The following is a 21,841-nucleotide window of genomic DNA, read 5'->3' on the forward strand; positions in this document are numbered from 1 at the left end:
TAATCCTGCTTCTACACCTTATTCCACTCTAATCCTCTAAAATGCACCTTCATCCCCACCTTAATCTATCTTAATTCTCCTTAACACACCGTATTCCTCTTTAATACACGTTAATAAATGTTAATACAATCCCTAAGCAATAATTAACTAACTTTTATAATCATTAACCATCTCGTATACACGGGTGGACATGCTTTGGTTCGCTTCCGGCCTTCCTTAGGTCACGTGATCTTTTCTATACCTCACAACGTGACCTTGAAACAGAGATCTAAGCCTTTCGCTTAATAAGCCACACGCAGAGGGATGTGCCACAAGCAATACTAGTTCAGACGCAGAAAGTAAAGCATCTCATCATCTGGCAGAAAAATTTTCTGCAGTATCGAACTCGCCTCAAAGCTTCTTTTACATCAGTATACCCCATTCATACGGCTTTAGGAAAAAGCAACCTCTTCACAAATGTTGCCTTCAGCATGATCGATGCGGTTATCACCATTTCTCAAAATTTTCAACACCACTGAGCCGTTCAACTGGCACAAAATAACGCGCCTCCATAGAACACTACGGCCCGTCCGCGGGAGCCGAGGAGAAAACACGAGGAGAATCGAGGAGGAAAACGCCGAGGGGAGGAGAGTGTCGCTACTTTCAAATTATCGAGGGGTTTTAGCTCTTCCATCTTTCGCTGTGCTTGTTCGCTAGGTTATGCCGCCTAGGTACGCCGACGCTCAGCTCAATAACGGCCGTCAAAAGCTACACTCTAAAATAGGCTGATCAAGAGAATAAACGCCGTTGTCTCACCACAGAAGAGAAGTAACCACACGATGCATCTCTCCACAACATATAGATGTTCTTTTCAAGACTACCAAGCTGATGCCAAGTGAAGATTGTAATCGGCGACAAGGGCTAATGAGGCAGCTGTAAGAAACCCAAAAGGCTGTTCGCTGACCCACAGTGTTCCTGCATAGCAACTTCCACGGCCGCGGAGTCTGGCCTCCTAGTTTCCCACCCAACGAGGGGGGCGCCGCTGAAAGAACCACTTCTGCCGGCCTCGAGCACAGGGGGCCTTGCCGGGCCACTTTGGAACCACCGTGTACAGCGTGTTGCTCGAAAGCTCCATTTGTGCGCATACGTTTGATTGATGCAGAGATTGAATGACAAATGTTGCTAGAGTGGTGTGAAGTATTTTATTGATATATTTTGTGCATGAGGCACAGTATCTGAAGCAAACGGTGTAGGTCAAGGAAGGGCTAGCTGCGGCCGAACAACGTCTAGTGAAATTGAGAGTATTTGTTTCAATTCCAACTCCAGCCCATTGTCTCCTGAAAGGTACAAGTGTAAAAGAAATCAAATTAATGTGAGTGTCAGGGATATCGCGCCACGATATTGCTAAGTAGACAACGCTTGCAAGGGTTCTCAGATACAATATAGCGGCATAGCCTACATTCGAGTACCACACATATTGCTTTGGACACTAGAAGCGTCGCAACAGAGACACCGACAGCTTCAATCGCGACACCCGAAGCTGTAGTTCGCCTGCCAGCCATGCACGCGCACGAGATCTCATCGAGGAACTGCTCCACCAATGGGAAACGAACACCTGTGACTTGATTAAGGGAGGCCGCAAGCAGCGTTGAAAGACATTGACACGCAACAAAGTCGTTCGCCGCGAAGCAAGGGACTGCATGATCTTGAGATCTGGGCACAACTTCGCCCCTTAATAAACACTTTATAATTGCGATGACAATTACACGGACACTCCAGGAGCATTTGCGCCGTTGCGGTCGCGGTGTTGTGCCGCATAAAGTCCGAGGGTGACAACATCGTCGCCGCGCGTCGTATGCTATATGCGCGAGGGAAGCGTGGGAGGGTGAGCCGACGATGTCGGCTCAATGTCGCCCGCACAAGGGGGGAAAGCGGCGAGGAAGCTCGCCGTCTTTCATTGCAAGCAAGATAACGGGGGAAGGAGGATGCAGGGGGGTGGCGTTCTACACCGGTGGCTGCTGCGTATGGCGCGGCCGCAGGTGCCCACGCCAGCCCTATCTTAAAAGCTATCTGGGATGAGGACAGAGTCTAAGCGTCTAGGCGCGCCATATTCTCGCCGCTTAGTAAGCGTTGAAGTGAGAGGCAGCACGAAGGTCAACTCGCTCGTTGCTGCTGCCGCTCTTTTTCATGTCAGCATTCTGACAGGGCTTGCACGTTCGTCGAGCAAGATGTGTTCATGTTAGCTTGTGTGCGCGTGACGCCATGTTTGTTAATTTAGTTAGCGAAGATTTAGGAGTGCATACGGCCAATAAAGCTACTATCCTTACTTCGTACACCTGTCTACTAATTTTACATTGCACTCGATGCTTCGCTTTTTGGGAGAAACCGATTTTTTCATAAATCCTTGCTGGCTAAAGGCGCTACATTTCTCGTGCAGGTGTGGGGTATCATTCCGAGCCCCACACATGCAAGAGAGCGCAGTCCTGATCTTCGGCAATTGGAACCCATGGAACAGACTCCTCTGCACCAACTGGCCAGCTGCTGTCTTCGAGGAGATTTACCAGCATTCGGATCTCTTCTCTTCGCGGCAAAGAAGACAGCTGACACCATCCAAGGACCTGCCAAGTTACACCGTCACAACTTATCGTAACCCCACCTACGTACATCAGGCCTTCCACGGCGACTAGTTCGAAGATGCCGATGACCGGTGGACTATGTTGAGAGTGGTAAGGTGTATAACCACGGCTGCTTGTGAAACAAAGAAGGTGCGGTCTGCCGCGTGCATCAAAACGCTGTCATCCGCTGCGGCACCACCAGTGGGGGCTGTTTAATGGGATCGGAATAGAAAATGTATGAGGAACGCGCTCTGAATGCCGTTGCCCGTGGAAACCTACGCGTCCCGTCTCCGAGAGCTAGCGCCGTTCGTGCCAGCAACTACGGCTGAGACATTCGCTGCCATTGCAGCCCACCTGACTTGACAGGCCGCAGCTTCTTCTTTTTTTTTAGCCAGCGGCCGTGGTGGAACAAATCGATCGAAGAATGCAAGCTGCGCAATGTTTGCTTTAGAAGGCTGCGCGAACGAGATATGAAAGCTACAAGGTTTCTCCGTGGTTGTGGCAAGAGGGTCAGGGGCAGCTGCTGCTCTTTGTTCACGTAATGAGCGTTTGAATCAGAGCGTGGCCATGCACACAGAGAACATGTACCTTTTCAAGTGTTCCGACGCCAACTTGTGTCAATACCAAAAATGTGCATTATCTCATGCGCAGGGTAAAGCAACAGCTATTCGCCGGACTCCTTCCCAAAGTGCCACACACAGTTGCCGAGTTTTGATCGGAAGGAACGATTGAAATGGCGCTCCAGCAACCGTGTGGCCAATATAAACGTGACCTACGCTGCGCATCCGTAGATGTCTTCTCTGCAGGCAGTGGGAATATTCTGGACACACTGCGGGAACTTGTAAGATCCATAGTCAGGGAAGAACTACGCAAGCTACAGTCACCTACGGCTCCACCGCAACTGTCTATCGCTGATGTCCTCAGAAACTGAGTGAAGGAAGAAATACGAGAACCATAATGTGAGCCACCAACGGCATCACCGACGTAGTCCGTGATGCCAACCTACTGAGATGCTCAGGACACTCGCAGTTTATAGTGCGCCTATAGTTCACAGTGCGTCAATCGCTCACAGTGCGCCTATCGCTAGGCAAAGCAACTACGTACCAACAACAGGCAGTGCGCAGCTTCAGACTTTTCCTTGATCATTGACGGATACGTGCTAAATGCGTTATTTGATACCGTAGTGGATTATTCGGTGATAAGTTATGAACTGGCCAAGAAGATAAGGAACTGTATCACGATGTGGAATGTACCTTAGGTACGTACTGTAGTCGGTCATCTTATAATGCCTCTCTGCACATGCGCCTCAAGAGTTGGGATAGGAGGCTTTACATACGTTAGTGACTTCGTGGTACTACCGAAATGTTCGAGAGATGTTATACTTGAACTAGATTTTCTTACAGCTGACGGCGCATTATCAACTTATAGAAGTCAGGCCTATTATTCGCGACGGAACAAGCTATAACCTGCGGAAAATCAGGGGAACATTGTCACTCCGCTTCGCGTCGCCGATGACTATGTAACGGTGCCACCAGGCAGCAGTGTAGTGGTTCTCGTCAGAGAGAGAGAGAGAGAATGAAGAGGAAAGGCAGGGAGGTTAACCAGATATGAGTCTCCGGTTTGCTACCCTACACTGGGGATGGGGGATAGGGGTTAGAAAGATGACAGAGAGGAAAACGTTAAAAAAAATAAAAGTAAAAAAAACACGCACACATGGAGGCACACACACAAAAGGCGTTCCAGTTAAAGTCGTTCACACAGGCCGGTAGATCGCAAAGAGCGCAATAGCGCTTGCACGGCCTTCTTCTGTGACGGTAGGTCCTTTCGATGTTGCAGAATTCTTTTTTCGGATAGCGCTTGGTCGTCCAGTTCGTCAAGTTCGTGGCGAAGGCATGCCCTCTGTGTACTGTACTGCGGGCAGGCACACAAAATATGGCCAATTGATTGTTCATGGCCGCAGTGGTCACAGGTTGGGCTGTCGGTCATCCCTATGCGGAATGCATAGACTTTAGTAAAGGCAGCGCCCAACCAAAGTCGATATAAAAGCGTGGCGTCTCGACGGCGAAGCTGTGTCGTCAGAAATGATGCATTCAACGCATATGAAGGCGCAGTCGATCGCAACATAAAGCTTCTGTTGAACAGAGGCATTTGCATTACAAAACTCAGAACTCTAACCAAGAGGACAATCAGGCCTGTATACCAGCATCCGTATGAAGTTTTCCCCAAGGAAAGGTATTATCAAAAGCCAGGTACGCGAAATGGCCGAAGATGATGCCATTCAGCCTTCCAAAAATTTGTGGGCATCTCCGTAGTGCTTGTCAAGAAAAATTCAACACATTGGATTGCTGGGGAAACTACCGGAAATAAAACAGTGCGACTAAGCGGAATGTATACCCGCTCCAATGCATTTGATCAGCTAAAGTGTCCAAAATGTTTCTCCTCACTAGATCTGAAGAGTGGATACTGGCGAACTGATGGGGCGAGCCTGACCCCGAGAAAGCAACATTTGTCGATCCGGATGGGCTCCAGGCATTTAAGGCTCTCTCATTTGGCTTCTGTTTCGCTCGCGCAACGTTCCAGCAAAAACAGAAAGCAGAGCCAACTATTCAGCAAGAGAGAAAGAATTTCCAGCCGTGATCTGCGTCCTAAACAACTTTCGGCCGTACCTGTGTAGCAAACCATTCAAAGCAGTCAGCGATCACCAATCACCATGTCATGTGGGGAAAGCAGCGCGCTGACCAGGACAAAGTAGAAAAACGCAAGAAAACATACAACAATTGGTCACCAACTAGCCCAGCTTTTCGCATCACTGATCATCATTCGCACTACTGGCTGGCAAACCTCAAGAAACCATCTGAACGACTAGCGAGATGGAGCCCCCGATTGCAAGAATATGACATTACGGTGGTACGACGATAGTAAAGAAAGCACACCGGCGGCGCCTTCTGTTTATCGTGCGCACAAGCAGACACAGCACTACCAGATGAAGAACACTTTCTGCTTCTAGGCATCGTCGGAACGACTCACACCGCGGAACGTTAACACACTGATGAAGAATTACTACAGCTCATTAATCGCCTCGTAGAATTCAACATAAAAGTTCCTCGTTTTTTTTGTCAGAGGTGTGTCATCGTTCTGCCTATACAGGACATGTCCTACACAAGAGTAACTTTAAGCCAAACAGCTAAATTTGTTTATAAATATGCATCTATAAATATAATAGCGTCTATAAATATGCGGCACGACATTGTGCACGCGCATGTCATGATGAACCCGCATCTGGACACCCCAGGGTGAGTCAAAGATTCGCCAGGATTAGTTTGGATTACTATTAACCTAAAATGTAAGACGTAATATAAGTCACTATGTTAAGACTTACCGCGAGTATTTCGCAAGAATATGACTGTTAATCAGCACTTTGCCTAAGCCTACTTAACTAAAAGTGCCTCAGATGAATCGATGTGCAGTAAACAGCAAGGATAGCAAGTATTCGTTCGCTGAGTTGACTGAATGCGAATATTGATTCATTTTATGCTGTGAAGTCATTCATGTCATTGTGGAAGATTTGGTGACATATTTATTTTCATGTCGATGCATGTTTTGCGCCCTTCAGCATGAGTTTTGTGAGGTACGAGGTTCATTTGTTTTGGGCTTGTGTAATTCGTGTTACTGAGGCTAAATACGCATTTTTGCTGCAAGACCGGATGTTGTCCTTAATGGCTCCGAGCAATGATGGTGCGAGATTCCCCGCTCCCGTAGCACTCCTAGTATGTTGTACTTCCATAACGTCATGTAGCGTGGTAACCCGACGATATAGCTTAATCCCATTGTGCACTCATGCAGACGGTGTGCAGAAGGTCAGCAAACGCTCTCAGTTTTTCCAACAATCCTTCGAGCCCATTTTTGTTCTTCTTGCTTGGTATGTTGAATGACGATTTTCATAATTACTGACAGATTTGTTGTTATTTGGCACAATAAATACGCCAAAAGATTACGCATGAATGACTGGCGCGCAAGTTTAGGCAGCTATTCTTTGGCGCTTGCGACATGTGTCATCATACATTGTAAATATTGTGGGTCTATGCAGGAAATTAGGGAGTAGTTTGCTAGACATTGCATTGCAGGAGCGAGATCACACTCCGAGCATTACAAGATGAGGGAAATGCCGCTACCTTAACACATACATGCAGCGTGCATGCAGATTGCGATAGTTTTCTCTTATATTAAATATGCACAGCTGAACTGACGCCATATTTATTTATTTATTTTTATTTATTTTACCCTCAGGGCAAAGCATTACAGAGGGGAGTGGGTAATACATAACACTGAAAATAGAAGCAGCAGCAGAGAACAATTACCAAGACATAGATAAGTTAGAATAAGTGATCAACACAATATATCATTCAATAGAGGCGGTAACAACAGTCCGAAATAATACAGGGTCAGGAATTGTTGCAAGTGAGAAAGGCAGGTGGTTCCAGTCATATGACGTGCGAGGAATAAGAGAATCCGAGAATGTTTTAGTTTTGCATGTAGAAATGCCTACCTTATGTATGTGATCTGTGCGGCGTGAAACATATGAAGGGCGAAGAAGTAACTCGTAGCCAATAGACTCATGATGAAATATTTTGTGAAAAAGGCACAGGCGTGCAATTTTGCGTCGTGATGCAAGTGAAGTTAGGCCTAGGGTAGTCTTCATAGTGGTTACGCTTGATGTACGCCGAAAGTCGGAAAGAACCGCGCTGACTTGTGTTGTAACATTTCCAGTAGGTCGATCAAACTCCTAACACCAGGGTCCCAGATTGGTGAAGCATATTCCAGTTCTGAACGTACGAGTGTTGCATAGAGTAGAAGTTTGATGCTAGTTGGGGCTGCGTGAAAGTTGCGTTTCAGATATCCGAGCATGCGATCAGCTTTGTTAGTGATGTGCTCAATGTGCGCATGCCAGCTAACGTTAGACGTAATATGAATTCCGAGGTACTTGTATCTTGTAACAGGATCAAGTAACACACCATTAAGAGCATATACTGGCAATTCACTATTAACACGAGAGATGCGCATAAGTTTGCACTTTTCAGCATTTAAAGTCATATTCCAAGTTTTGCACCATGTTGAGACAGCGTTAAGGTCAGACTGAATCACAGAAGAAGAAAGGTTACTGGGTAAGTCGTTGATAAATATAAGAAAAAGCAGGGGCTGCAAGACGGTGCCTTGGGGCACACCGGAAAGAACAGGGTGAACGGTGGAATTAACATTGTTGACGGGAACAAATTGCTGACGATGGGTAAGGAACACTTCAAGCCATTTTAGAATGTTAGTGTCTAATCATACCATGCGCAGCTTTAGTAACAAAAGATGATGGGAAACCTTATCAAATGCCTTCGCGAAATCTAGAAAGATGCAGTCGGCGATAGAGCGGCAGTCTAAAATTGCGTGGAGTTTGTTCGTGAATAAGAGTAGCTGTGTTTTGCATGAATAGGACTTCCTAAAAGCGTGCTGAGAAGGATGAAAAAACGAGTTTGATTCAAGGAAAGTGGCAATATGTGAAAAGAGTATGTGCTCTAAGATTTTTCATGGGATGCTGGTAATAGATATGGGCCGGAAGTTAAAAGGCGAGTGTTTATTACCAGATTTATGTATAGGAACCACCTTACCTATCTTCCAGTCGGCCGGTAGTTCACCGTTTTCCAATGACTGCTGAAATATTTTAGTTAAGGCAAGTGATGAATACATTTTAGTACTTTTCAGGAACTTTGTAGTAATGCAATCGACACCAGCACTGGAAGATATCTTAAGATTGTCAATTATTTTAGCTATACCATCAGGATGGATGACTACAGGGCACATTGGGAGGAAGTTGCTATGATCCAGTTGGGGGAAATCCGTAGTTTCACCATTTGAAAAAAAGCTCGAAAAGACATCGTTCAGTACATTTGCACAGGTAGTATCGGATATAGGTTCGTCACTTGAATTCGCTAGTATTATTCTAGACGTTTCACAAGGGTTAATGACGCTCCAAAATTTTCTTGGGTTATTGAGCAACATACCCGGTGGAGTGTTATTCTGGCAATTTGCTTTAGCGTTCTTGACCGCAAAATTGTAAGTGTAAGCTGCAGACCGTTAACGGGACCAATGATGTTCAGTGCGTGATTCTTTAGCTGAACGGAAGAAGCGTTTCCTACGCTTAGACAAGCGCTTAAGATGCGAGTTATACCATGGCGCATGCAGGTGATAAGATTTTACGCGAGTGGGTATGAAACGGCTGGTGAGATCTAAGATTTTGTTCTTGAATAAGAGCCAGTTTGCGTTTACCGATCGCGAGTCGAATTTGTCGAAAAAGGTGGCCAGGAAAGAGCCTAGTTCCCTATTAACTTTGTTGAAGTCGGCGCGATGATACATGCGCATTATTTTAGTGCGACTAGCAGATTTTTATATGGGAATGTTTACAGAAAAATTTAGCAAAGAATGGTCGCTTAACTGGGGCATGTAAGTTATTTCTGAACACAGTTCTGGGCATGTTGTTAGTACAAGGTCTAGTGTACTTCTTGTAACTTCAGTAATTCTTGTAGGCTGAGTAACAATTTGGGTAAGATTGAACAGTGAACATAAATTCGTGAATTCCTTGCATAGCGCCGAAGAGGAGGACGGTTGCACCGAGGACCAATTGATGCCCGGAAAGTTAAAATCACCCAATAGAAAGATAGATGAAGAGGGGTAACGCGTTACTATGACATTAATGGTATCGTGAAGCTCTGCAACAAATGTAGGAGAGGCATTAGGCGGTCGGTAGCATGCGCCTAGGATTATTCTGCGGTAGCCTAGTTGAAGAGATACCCATATAATTTCGATGCTTGACGTTATGTGAAGAGAATATGACTATTTTTTACTGACTGCTATTAGTACGCCACCACCTTGCCGATCTTTCCTGTCACAACGATAGAAGTGGAACTGATTTGATGAATCGAATATCTCAGAATCACGTATGTATTCGTGCAGCCAAGTTTCAGTTAGGATGACGATGTTAGCGGAACACGCACTTATGGCAGAGGAGAGCTCAGTACGTCTTTTGATGACACTTCGGATATTAGTAAATAAAACTAATGTTTGAGCTGCGCTTAAACAACGGCCACTGCCACTCGGTAACTGTTAGGCAGATTTACAAGAGCTAGATGCAGCGGGGAGAGGCGAAGGCGTGCGCTGGGTCACCGGCTTGGTGCGTTCTGCGGTAATCTCAAATGTTTTATCGTTTACATGTAGAATCTGTCGTTTACGACCAACTTATTTTATTTGAGCTTAAAAGATAGGGAGCCGGGCAGTGATTTGGCGAAGCCAATAAGTTTTTTGCGTGCTTGGCGTGTGGCAAACCAGTAATCTTCTGTCACTTGAATGTCTTCTTCTTTTATGTCTTTTTTTACACTTCAGAATTCTTTCTCTGGTTTTGAAGTTGTTGAACTTCACAATCACCGGACGGCATCCAGAATACCGCCCTAATCGATGAGCCCTATCTATGCCATTCGGCGAGAGTTCGGGGTCAACGTATTTTGACAGGACATTTAGAAGTTTTTGTTCCGTTTCATCCCATGTTTCATGGGCATTCTTATCGGCGATACCATGAAAAATTAATTTCTACGACTCTGGTCTTCTAATTCATAATTCGTGCCTGCAGCAATTGATTTTGTTTGCGAATATCAAGAGCAGTGTATTCGAGGTCCTGCTTTACTCCGTCAATTGCTTCAAGTGAGTGTTCAACTGTCGTAAGCCTGGAATTCATATTTGCGAGAGCTGAATTAATACTCTGCTGTCCGCTCCGTAGTTCATCCATGGTTTTCTTTATACCTCCGTTACTTGCTGAAAGCGCGACTGACTGTGGCTGCAATGCCTTCAAGATACGAAGTATTTCCATGTTTTGCTTCAATTGTGTTAATATGACATTAGTGGCACTGTTGCTTTCCTCGCTCGAGGTATCTGTGCTCGAAGCACCACCGATAATTTTGGTACGCGTGTGAGAAGGACCTGGATTTACTTCCACATCTCCCGACAATAGCAAAAGAAGACAGCTGTTGAAGCATTCAGTCAACGCGCTCAAAAACACCCGTGGGCACGGGAGCAACAGTAAGCATCGATTGTCACTTTTCTTAGCGTTCAAAGGAATGTGGTTACGCACCTGGATGGCAAACAAAGGTGGTCTGTTAGTCATTGTCGCTGCGACGCTGCTCACGTGCCCACTGAAGCGGTCCCACGGATACCGGTGCTTAAATACTCGCGTTGAACTTGCGGTCGATGACCATGCCGCAGCTCTGGAGTGGAAAGGACTGTTCACAAACCTTGAGGGCGCCGCCTGATGAACGAACGGAGGCAATTGACAGTAGGCGAACTGAGTCACATGGTGCAAAGAAGCACTGTCACGGGCAGGATGGCAGATACTGTAGATGCTGTGCGCCACAAGTGGAAGCAGCACCTGGATGGCAAACAAAGGCGGTCTGTTAGTCATTGTCGCTGCGACGCTGCTCACGTGCCCACTGAAGCGGTCCCACGGATACCGGTGCTTAAATACTGGCGTTGAACTTGCGGTCGATGACCATGCCGCAGCTCTGGAGTGGAAAGAACTGTTCACAAATCTTGAGGGCGCCGCCTGATGAACAAACGGAGGCAATTGACAGGAGGCGAACTGAGTCACTTGGTGCAAAGAAGCACTGTCACGGGCAGGATGGCAGATACTGTAGACGCTGTGCGCCACAAGTGGAAGCAGCACCTGGATGGCAAACAAAGGCGGTCTGTTAGTCATTGTCGCTGCGACGCTGCTCACGTGCCCACTGAAGCGGTCCCACGGATACCGGTGCTTAAATACTGGCGTTGAACTTGCGGTCGATGACCATGCCGCAGCTCTGGAGTGGAAAGGACTGTTCACAAATCTTGAGGGCACTGCCTGATGAACGAACGGAGGCAATTGACAGGAGGCGAACTGAGTCACTTGGTGCAAAGAAGCCCTGTCACGGGCAGGATGGCAGATACTGTAGATGCTGTGCGCCACAAGTGGAAGCAGCACCTGGATGGCAAACAAAGGCGGTCTGTTAGTCATTGTCGCTGCGACGCTGCTCACGTGCCCACTGAAGCGGTCCCACGGATACCGGTGCTTAAATACTGGCGTTGAACTTGCGGTCGATGACCATGCCGCAGCTCTGGAGTGGAAAGAACTGTTCACAAATCTTGAGGGCGCCGCCTGATGAACAAACGGAGGCAATTGACAGGAGGCGAACTGAGTCACTTGGTGCAAAGAAGCACTGTCACGGGCAGGATGGCAGATACTGTAGACGCTGTGCGCCACAAGTGGAAGCAGCACCTGGATGGCAAACAAAGGCGGTCTGTTAGTCATTGTCGCTGCGACGCTGCTCACGTGCCCACTGAAGCGGTCCCACGGATACCGGTGCTTAAATACTGGCGTTGAACTTGCGGTCGATGACCATGCCGCAGCTCTGGAGTGGAAAGGACTGTTCACAAATCTTGAGGGCACCGCCTGATGAACGAACGGAGGCAATTGACAGGAGGCGAACTGAGTCACTTGGTGCAAAGAAGCCCTGTCACGGGCAGGATGGCAGATGCTGTAGATGCTGTGCGCCACAAGTGGAAGCAGCACCTGGATGGCAAACAAAGGCGGTCTGTTAGTCATTGCCGCTGCGACGCTGCTCACGTGCCCACTCATGCTTATGCAGTGGCAACATTTTTGGTGCAGTATCTGCGATGGGAGCCAGTTCAGGGGCAAGGCAAGCAAAATTAAGTTTAAGAAAAAAGCACGTATCTGATTTGCCGTTTAAAATAAATTCAGGCTGATCGATGCTGATGTCTTGGGAAACGTGTTATACTGGAGATGTTACGAGCGGAGGTCATGTGACTACAACAGTAGCAAGCACTACGCATTGAAATAGATATCTTGTCGAACCCCATCCCACAATTAATGTCGAGGTTAATGTGATTAGCTTTGTAGCGACACACCATATCGCTACTACAAGGGCACGATGAGTATGAGGCCACCTATGAAAGCCGGGCTCCTCTTGGACGGATACTATGAGCGTCACTTTTGGAAAGGGGCGATGGGTTGCACCACCAAACTCTCGTTATTATATTGCCTAGTGTCCTACCTAAGTTAAAGAGAAAAGGAAAAACCCTACCGTGAATTCCCACAACCAATTCCCTATTGTGAACTTTGTTTTTGAACGCCTCCGTTATGGTCGTTTACCTACTTTTCTTCCACCAATCTTCCAATTGGCGCTTAAAACTCTCTGCTGCGGACGTGTTTACTGTCTCCCTGCTCTCGTTGAATCCAAGGACTTTAGGGAGGCCAGAGACGCCTAAACCGGCCGCTAGGCATATATCTTCATATTATAATAAAACGTGTTTTATCCTTTCCCTAGCTTTACTGCAGCCACTACACATCCCTTCACACTACAAATCTTCTAGAACTTATCCGCAGCAACTTATGAGGCGCGCTGCCAGAACGGGCTTTCTTTGAGGATGCAAAATTTCCGCACAAAAGAAACAGAGAAATGACGGGAAGATTTTTGTTTACAATATTCAAGCAAAGAAGAAGGAAAAGCATATAGCAACAGCACCTAGCTGTAAAGTTAACACACAGATTTCCAGCATGTCAGAACGATTGTGTATGCGTCCATTCCTTTCGTCTACATCTGCAGTTATTCTTTCTTGCTTGTTTTCGTTTGTAATCCCGAGAATTGTATTGCGACCGCGGCGGCAACAGATTCTGCCAGTTGTTTACGAGCGCAATATGTCCAAATCATGTCAAACTGATCCAAAAAGCGCCACTGTATCTTGAAGGAGCCATACAATTCCCAACTTTCTAGCGTTTAGGGCCGGAGCATTCTCAGAAAAACTACGGGGTTAGTTACCCTCCTCCCTTCATTTCCTCCTTCTCATTAGCTTTGTTATAAACGCTGTCCAAAGCTGAAGAAAGGGTTGAGACACCATTTGGAGCTTTCAATGTCGTTTCCTTTGCGCGAGGCTCAGAGCGGTATCGATACGGCGACAGGACTCACCAATCTGAATAACCGGGAGTGCTAGCTTTCGAACGGCAAGAGACACGCAGACGCGACGAACGAATGGTACGTGGCCCGGGGCCTACCGGTAAGCGCTGAAAAATTTTCATTTTTTATTTTTACACACAAGTGTTAAGTGCTGTTCAATTTCAGCGAAAATATATCGTGTTCCTAGACACATTCACGACCGCGTGCGTGCGTGAGATTCGGGTAACAAGATGTTAGAACCAGGAAGAATTGATAATATATTGTGCGAATCGCAAAGGGCGAACAAACCAGCGGATCTCTTAGGCACGTAGGGCTCTCTGGGCCGCACATTTCGGCGACAAGGTAGCCTAAAGAAATTAAATTATGAGGTCCGGACCTTTAGGTTACAATGATGTCGTATTCTTGTAGTCTGAGGCTCCACCGTGCCAGCCGTCCTGAAGGGTCACTTAAGATATCTAGCCAACACAACGCGTGATGTTCGCTGACCACTTTGAATGGCCTCCCATATAGGAAACGGCGGAATTTTGCAGTAGCCCAAATGATGGCGAGGCATTCCTTTTCAGTCGTAGAATAATTCCCTTCCGCTTTTGACAGCGAGCGGCTAGCGTAAGATATCACCCGTTCAAGTCCGTCTTTCCTCGGGACTAGGACGGCACCGAGGCCTAGGCCTCTGGCGTCCGTGTGGATTTCGGTATCGGCGTTCTCGTCGAAGTGTGCAAGTACCAGTGGCGACTGCATGCGTCGTTTGAGTTCTTGAAATGCATCGGCCTGCGGCGTTGCCCACTTGAACTCGACATCACATCTGGTTAGATGCGTTAGCGGCTCCGCGATGCGTGAAAAGCCCTTGACAAATCGCCTGTAGTAAGCACACATGCCAAGGAATCTACGCACTGCCTTCTTGTCGATGGGCTGCGGGAACTTTGCGATGGCAGGTGTCTTCTGCGGGTCGGGGCGGACTCCAGATGTGCTGATGACGTGGCCTAGAAACAGAAGCTCGCCGTAAGCGAAGCGGCACTTTTCCGGTTTCAGAGTAAGCCCTGATGACCTGATGGCCTCTAGTACTGTTGCAAGCCGCCTAAGGTGATCGTCAAAATTTTCGGCGAAGACAACGACGTCATCCAAGTAAACGAGATAGGTCTGCCACTTCAATCCTGCTAAAACCGTGTCCATCACGCGCTGGAACGTTGGAGGCGTCGAGCACAGTCCAAATGGCATAACCTTGAACTCGTAGAGGCCGTCTGGGGTGATGAAGGCGGTCTTTTCGGGATCTCTTTCGTCGACTTCTATTTGCCAATAGCCAGACTTGAGTTCCATCGACGAGAAGTATTTAGCGTTGCAGAGCCGATCCAATGCGTCGTCTATCCGTGGGAGGGGGTATACGGACTTCTTCGTGATCTTGTTCAGACGACGATAATCGACGCAGAAACATAGGGTTCCGTCCTTTTTCTTCACCATGACTACAGGAGATGCCCACGGGCTTTTTGATGGCTGGATGATGTCGTCGCACAGCATTTCGTCGACTTGGTGCCTGATACCTTCACGTTCTCGCGTAGAAACACAATAAGGGCTCTGGCGGAGTGGTTGAGCACACTCTTCGGTTATTATGCGATGCTTTGAGACTGGTGTTTGTCGAATCCTTGATGAAGTCGAAAAGCACTCTTTGTATCGTCGAAGTAGACTTCTGAGCGGTTGTTGCTTAATCGTGGGGAGAATTGGATTTATGTCGAAGTCTGGTTCGGGAACTACGGTCATCGGGGTAGATGCGGCGGGATCCGAGAGGACAAACGCATTGCTGGTTTCCAGAATTTCCGCGATGTATGAGATCGTCGTGCCCTTGCTGATGTGCTTGAACTCCTGGCTGAAGTCTGTCAGCAACACTTTCGTGTTTCCTCCGTGCAGTCGAGCGATCCTTCTTGCGACGTAAATTTCGTGGTCGAGCAGTAGACGTTGGTCGCCTTCGATGACGCCTACTACGTCAGCGGGTGTTTCGGTGCCGACCGAAATAACAATGCTGGAGCGAGGCGGGATGCTCACTTGATCTTCGAGCACACTCAAGGCGTGGTGACTACGAGGGCTCTCAGGTGGTACCGCTTTATCTTCCGACAGCGTTATTGACTTCGATTTCAGGTCGATGATTGCACCGTGTTGGTTCAGGAAGTCCATACCGAGAATGACGTCTCGTGAACACTGTTGGAAAATAAGGAAGGTGGCAGGGTAAGTCCGGTCATGAATTGTAATTCTTGCCGTGCAGATTCCAGTCAGCGTGATGAGGTGTCCTCCAGCAGTCCGAATTTGAGGGCCTTCCCATGCGGTCTTAGCTTTCTTCAACTGGGCGGCGATGCGTCCACTCATGACGGAGTAATCGGCTCCTGTGCCTACTAAGGCGGTGACTGCGTGGCGGTCGAGAAGCACGTCGAGGTCGGTGGTTCTTTGCCTTGCGTTACAGTTAGGTATTCGCATCGGATCACGGCTGCGTCGCGTTGGCCTGTGACTGATACGTGAAGTCGTCAGGTCGCCTTTCGTCATCGTATTCTTTGCTTCCAGACTAAGTCGGGATGGCGGCGTTTCGTTGACATGTCGTCTAAACAGGATTTTCGGCGTTTTCGTCGGCGGCGGAGGATCTTCGTCAGTTCGACGAACAGCAACCGCACCACCATCGGTTGCTGCTTTTAGTTTTCCGGATGTGGGCTCGCAGAGCGGCCCCGTGCTGGGCCACTGTATAGACGGCGCTGCCGCGACAGGTAGCGGCCTGGTGACGGCGAACGGGACGGTCGTCGAGGGCTCCATTGAGTAGCGGTGAGCTAGTCGGCGATGTCATGACGGCGTTCGCCTTCCCGAGGGCACGGTGCGTTGACGGCGAACCCTCGCAATGCCAGGTCGCGGTATGGGCATCGACGGTACATATGGCCGGCTTGGCCGCAGTGGTAGCAGAGCGGGTGGTGGTCAGGAGCGCGCCAAACGTCTGTCTTCCTTGGGTAGCTGCCCTGGGCGACGGGTGGGCGTGCCGGCGGCGGCGGCGGTGGTAGACGGAATTGCGGAGTTACAGGGTCCTGGCGCTGTCGTGAAGGGAGACCTTGACGGCGGGCGATGGCGGCGTATGTCATCGCTTCTGGCTGGGGCTGCGATGATTGTGGTTGCACCTCGGGAAATCCGGAGATCGCTGAACCTCTTCTTTGACGATTTCACCGATTGAATCCACTTGGGACTGCGACCTAGGGTAGAACTTCTGCAGCTCCTCCCGTAGGACCGCTCGGATAGTCTTGCTTAGATCGTAGGTGGCCAGTGATTGAACTCCGGCGTAGTTTGTAGAGTCCGCGCGGCGTTCGAATTGCCGGTTTCGCATTTCGAGTGTTTTCTCGATGCTGGTGGCCTCACGAAGAAACTCGTCGATGGTCTTCGGTGGGCTTCGTACCATTCCGGCAGAAAGTTCCTCCTTTACACCATGCATCAGTAGGCGGGCTTTCTTCTCCTCGGGCATGGCGTGGCGGAATAGACAGCTCATTTCCTCCGTGAAGATCGCGGTTGTCTCATTAGGTAGGTGCACCCGGGTCTCTAATAGCGCTTGGGCTTGTTCTCGGCGTACTATACGCTTGCGAATCTCTCCAGAAAGCCGCTTCGGAACAGGTCCCAGGTCGTTAAGGTGGCTTCTCGGTTCTCGAACCAGATCCTGGCAGCGTCTTCCAATGCGAAGAAAACATGTCGCAGTTTGTTGTCACTGTTCCAGCTGTTAAATGTAGCGACTCTCTCATATGTTTCAAGCCAGCTTTGCGGGCCTTCGAACGTTGAACCGCGGAACGTCGGAGGCTCCCTGGGCTGCTGCAGCACAATGGGGATGCTGGGGCTGCCATAGGGGTGGACTTGGTGGCAATCTTCCTGCTCGTCTCAGGCAAAACACCGTGCTCCCGGGGCAGTCCTTGCAGCCTGCGGCTACTACGCTGGTTCTTGTTGACGTTGGTGATGTCTTCCGTTTTCGGGCTTTGGTCACGCCTTTGTGGGGGCGTCCGGTACATGAACGAAAAGCACCTCCACCAGATGTCACGTGGTAGTGACGGTAAAGAAAACAGCCAAACTGGGAAAGACGAAACTAGCGTTTTATTGGGCGAACCTGTGCCCACAAAACAGGCTACATGCTCTTATAGCACCACGATAGCGGCGAACACGGCCGGCGATCGTCGAAAATCTGATCAGCGGGTCAAGCGTGTCGGTTTTTATACAGCAGTCGTTGAACGTTCCAGACTAATCGCTGGGACCCACGTGTCTTCCAGAAAGTTCTACACCATTCGCGTCACGCGATGATATCAGATAGCACGAGGTTCAGTGACAACAGACAGCGAATAGAAGCATCGACAACTTTGCAGAAACTTCGGATACATGCCGGCGCGTCCCGCGCTGTGCGATAACGTTTGTTAGGCGGCGAAACGTGGTCGCCCGATAAAGATAAGTAGACGTGTATATATATATATATATATATATATATATATATATATATATATATATATATATATATATATATATATATACAGGGTGTCCTAGCTAACTTGGACTGCGATTTTAAATCGACTGCATAGTAGCCGTAGTCGTATGTGCTTATAGCCAGTATTTTATTCACTTCGAAGTATTACTTAATTAATTGCTTTTGATTAGTGAACATTTTTAATTATTGCTTGATCGAATCGCAAAGCTATCAGTTATAAAGGTGTAGGGCACCTAAATCACTTCCGAATCAAGCATATTTTATTTGTTTAGTTGTTTTTTCCAAGAAAAAAAAACAAAAACCGGCGAAATACGCGAAACACGAAATAGATGCGCACTCGCGCGCCGCTATTCAAGCGCTTACAAGCAACCATTGAAAGATATACGGCCCGCATTCTCTTATCGCCGCATCGTACAAGGCTCCGCTACGCTTATCGATGCGTCAGCGGCGTGTTTTCTTGATACCGCGACCATTACATAGCGTGAAGCCCTGTATTGAGTTGCCGCCGCTAGTAAAGCCGTGTATCCGTGGCCATTCGCTTGGGAGCGCTTGAGTAGCGGCGCGCGAGCGCGTAGCTATTTCGTATGTTGGATGTTTCGCGAGCTTTTGTGTTTTCTCGGAAAAACCAACGAGGCAAAGCTGAGCACTAAACAAATGCTTGATTCGGAGGTTATGTGAGGTTCCCTCCAACTTTGTAATTGATATTTTGGGACTCAAGGTATAATTTAAGAGTCCACTAATTAAAAGTAATTAATTAAGTTATATTTCATGATGAAAAATACTGGTCGTAAGTACATACGGGTACGGCTACTATTCAGTCGCTACGAAATCTCTAGAGCTTTGGGTATTTTTAAAATCGTGGTCCAAGTTAGCTGGGACGCCCTGTATATGGGTCATTCCATCTCAAGTGTACTCGGTGTTTTTTTGACCATCTCCGATTCTGCTGGATAAAATCATACTGTTTTACCTCAGTGTGGGAAGTAATTGCTTAAGCGATCTTATTTTTAAAAAAAATTTCTAATGCCGTGAGGACGCTTAGAAGGTGGCGCACACAAGTGAAACTAAGCCAGGTAGAAAAAATTCTACAAATTTAATGCTTTGACCTGTTATTGTGAATATCTTTTATACAGTCGCCTGACGGTACTCTTTCATGACTATTGTCGTTTATTATTTTTTGTTTTAATTTACATAACTTCTATTCGTAAGGAAAAGCTAACAATTGCCCCTTGTTTAATAACTTCTATTAAAGAAACTAACATTTCCATGACAAATATATTAACAATATGAGCTTGGTATCTGTGTATACTCGATGATAAAAATACTCTGGTTTGAAATAAAACCTAAACATTTGCTTAATGTCATCGCAAAAATGAAAAAAAAGATACGGTCTGACTCAATTTGTGGCTTCATTTTCACAATGCAGCGTTCCAAGTAAAAATCTGGCTTAGTCAGCATCGCATACTATGCTTTGCTGCCTATCCATGTAGAAAGATTTAAAGGATTAAATTTTGTTTTAAGCGAGAAAAGAATGTTTTAACTGCGCAATCACAAGGTTGCGAGCATCAACTTTGATTCGCCTTCACTGCATAGCACGTCGGTCGGCGTTTGCGCCTGGCTAATTTTACGTGTTTCTTCTCTTTCTTTTTGAAGAGAAGCTCTTCTTTGGCGACTTCAAGTTGATTTGGCGTTCGCGGAGTTTCTGGCCATTGTCATCTTGTAAAATCAGATGATTTCAGGCCTTCCAGTGCACGTAGGACAAGAAAATAGGCGTCTGAGTTAAGCTTGGAACGAGCAAGACGCACAAAGTTAGCGTACAAATATATACAGAGAAGCTAGAACGCGTAATTCTCACAAAATACGGCGAAATAAATTAAATCCACATGTCCCCGTTCACACAAAGCGCGCCAGAACAGGAACCAGTACTGTGGCTTTATTCAACAAACAAGTGATATGTGGCGTTCTGCTAAACCTAAAGCAACGAAAAAGGCCACTGGCCCACTGGATATTGAGAATGTTTGCAAAGCAGCTTTAAATGTGTGGTTGGAACACGTCTTCGTATCGTAAAGGCGTAAAAGCCCAAAATTTTAGACAGCAATCTCTCCGGGATTGACCCATATTTTTCGTAGAGCCACACTACCGGTTCCAGTTTTAGGCGTAGGCTGTGTGAACGGGCACATGTGGATTTATTTCGCCAGTACACGTTGTAACTTCTCTGTATAGAGTTGTACGTAATTTGTGCGTACCCACTGGTGAGCCACACAAGCTGGCGGCAAAATGGTTGGAGAGCCAGGCCGAGAAATATGCAAAAAGGTAGTCCCCGAAAATTTCGTGAAGTTCCGAAAGAGTGCTAAGGAATTTAATAGTTTGAGCTCTCACAATACACAAGGAGTAAAAGAAGAGCGTCTATTTTGTGTAGGGGTTAAGAGATTATCTTACCACGTAGATTCGTTGAGGGTTCATGTTCAATATCTTAAGATAAAAAGACCCAGTAAAGTTGCTTTTACTTTTAGTGCTGGCGTTCATCACGTGATGAGCACTCAAGTAGAAAAGGTCAAAATCACTCTCCAAGATGTGCAATTTGAATAGGCATTCGTTACAAGACGGATCGTAGTAGATGCCTCTGAAGACGTCATCGCCGACCGCGCCCCCAATTACAGGTCTGTAGGTGGAAAAAACAAAGCAGTGTTTGAATGGTGCCTCTAAAAGGCGAAATGAAGCAGTTTTTACAGCCGCACATAAGCGTCAATAAATAAATAGAATATTTTTCCATGGCGAAATCTAGAGACATACGATTATTCGAAAGCATCAGAAAAATAAAAATACTGATTAGGTTCAGGTGACACAAAAAGCAGATTGACGGTTCACCCGCTGACGAGCCGTCAACTTCGCCAACAATGACATTAAGAAGTGATGTACGTAGGCTGTTCCCTGCAATATTGTAAAATATTAAATAGGTCAAAATTGAACACAGGAGCATGGACTCTTTCCGTACGAGCAGTAAGGTCATTCTTTGATGGCGCCTGCTAATGACATCCCATAGGAATCGTGATGGCGACAAAGAGTCACCTAGCCTGTGCAACACTAATTACCAGCTAGCACGTCGCGATCTCGCAGTCTGGCTATATCCGCTTTATCTTTATGCATCATCATCATCATCAGTCTGGTGACGCCCACTACAGGGCAAAGATCTATCCCATACTTCTACAACTACCACGGTCATATGCTGATTGTGCCCATATTGCCCCTGCAAACTTCTTAATCTCATCCGCTCAACTAACTTTCCACCGCCCCCTGATACGCTTCCCTTTCCTTGGAACCGTAACCTTAATGGTCCGTAACCGTAACCGGTCGGGTCCGTAACCCGTAATGACCATCGGTTATCTTCCCTCCTCATTACATGTCCCGCCCATGCCCATTTCTCTTTTTTTATTTCAACTAAGATGTCATTAACTAGCGTTTGCTCCCTCACCCAATCTGCTCTTTTCTTATCCTTTAACGTTACACCCATCATTCTTCTTTCCGTAGCTCGTTGCGTCGTCCTAAATTGGGGTAGAACCCTTTTCGTAGGCCTCCAGGTTTCTGCCTCGTACGTGAGTACTGGTAAGACACGGCTGTTATACACTCTTCTCTCGAGTGATAATGGCAACCTGCAGTTCAATGTCTGCGAATGCCTGCGAAACGCACCCCAGCCCATTCTTATTCTTCTGATTATTTCAGTCTCATGATGCCGGTCCGCG

The 21,841-nt window shown here is 47.3% G+C and overlaps 1 protein-coding gene across 1 annotated transcript in view; it reads right to left on the reverse strand.

Moving 5' to 3' along the window:
- Positions 1-991: 991 nt before the first annotated feature.
- Positions 992-21,841, reverse strand: part of LOC142586095 (uncharacterized) — a 154,320-nt gene continuing 133,470 nt past the window's right edge. The window contains exon 4 of the mRNA XM_075697354.1: positions 992-1,316. Within this exon, the coding sequence (XP_075553469.1) occupies positions 992-1,316 (325 nt within the window). The remainder of the gene's footprint in view (positions 1,317-21,841) is intronic.

This window comes from Dermacentor variabilis, chromosome 6 (genome assembly GCF_050947875.1).
Source record: "Dermacentor variabilis isolate Ectoservices chromosome 6, ASM5094787v1, whole genome shotgun sequence".
Lineage (NCBI taxonomy): Eukaryota > Metazoa > Arthropoda > Arachnida > Ixodida > Ixodidae > Dermacentor > Dermacentor variabilis.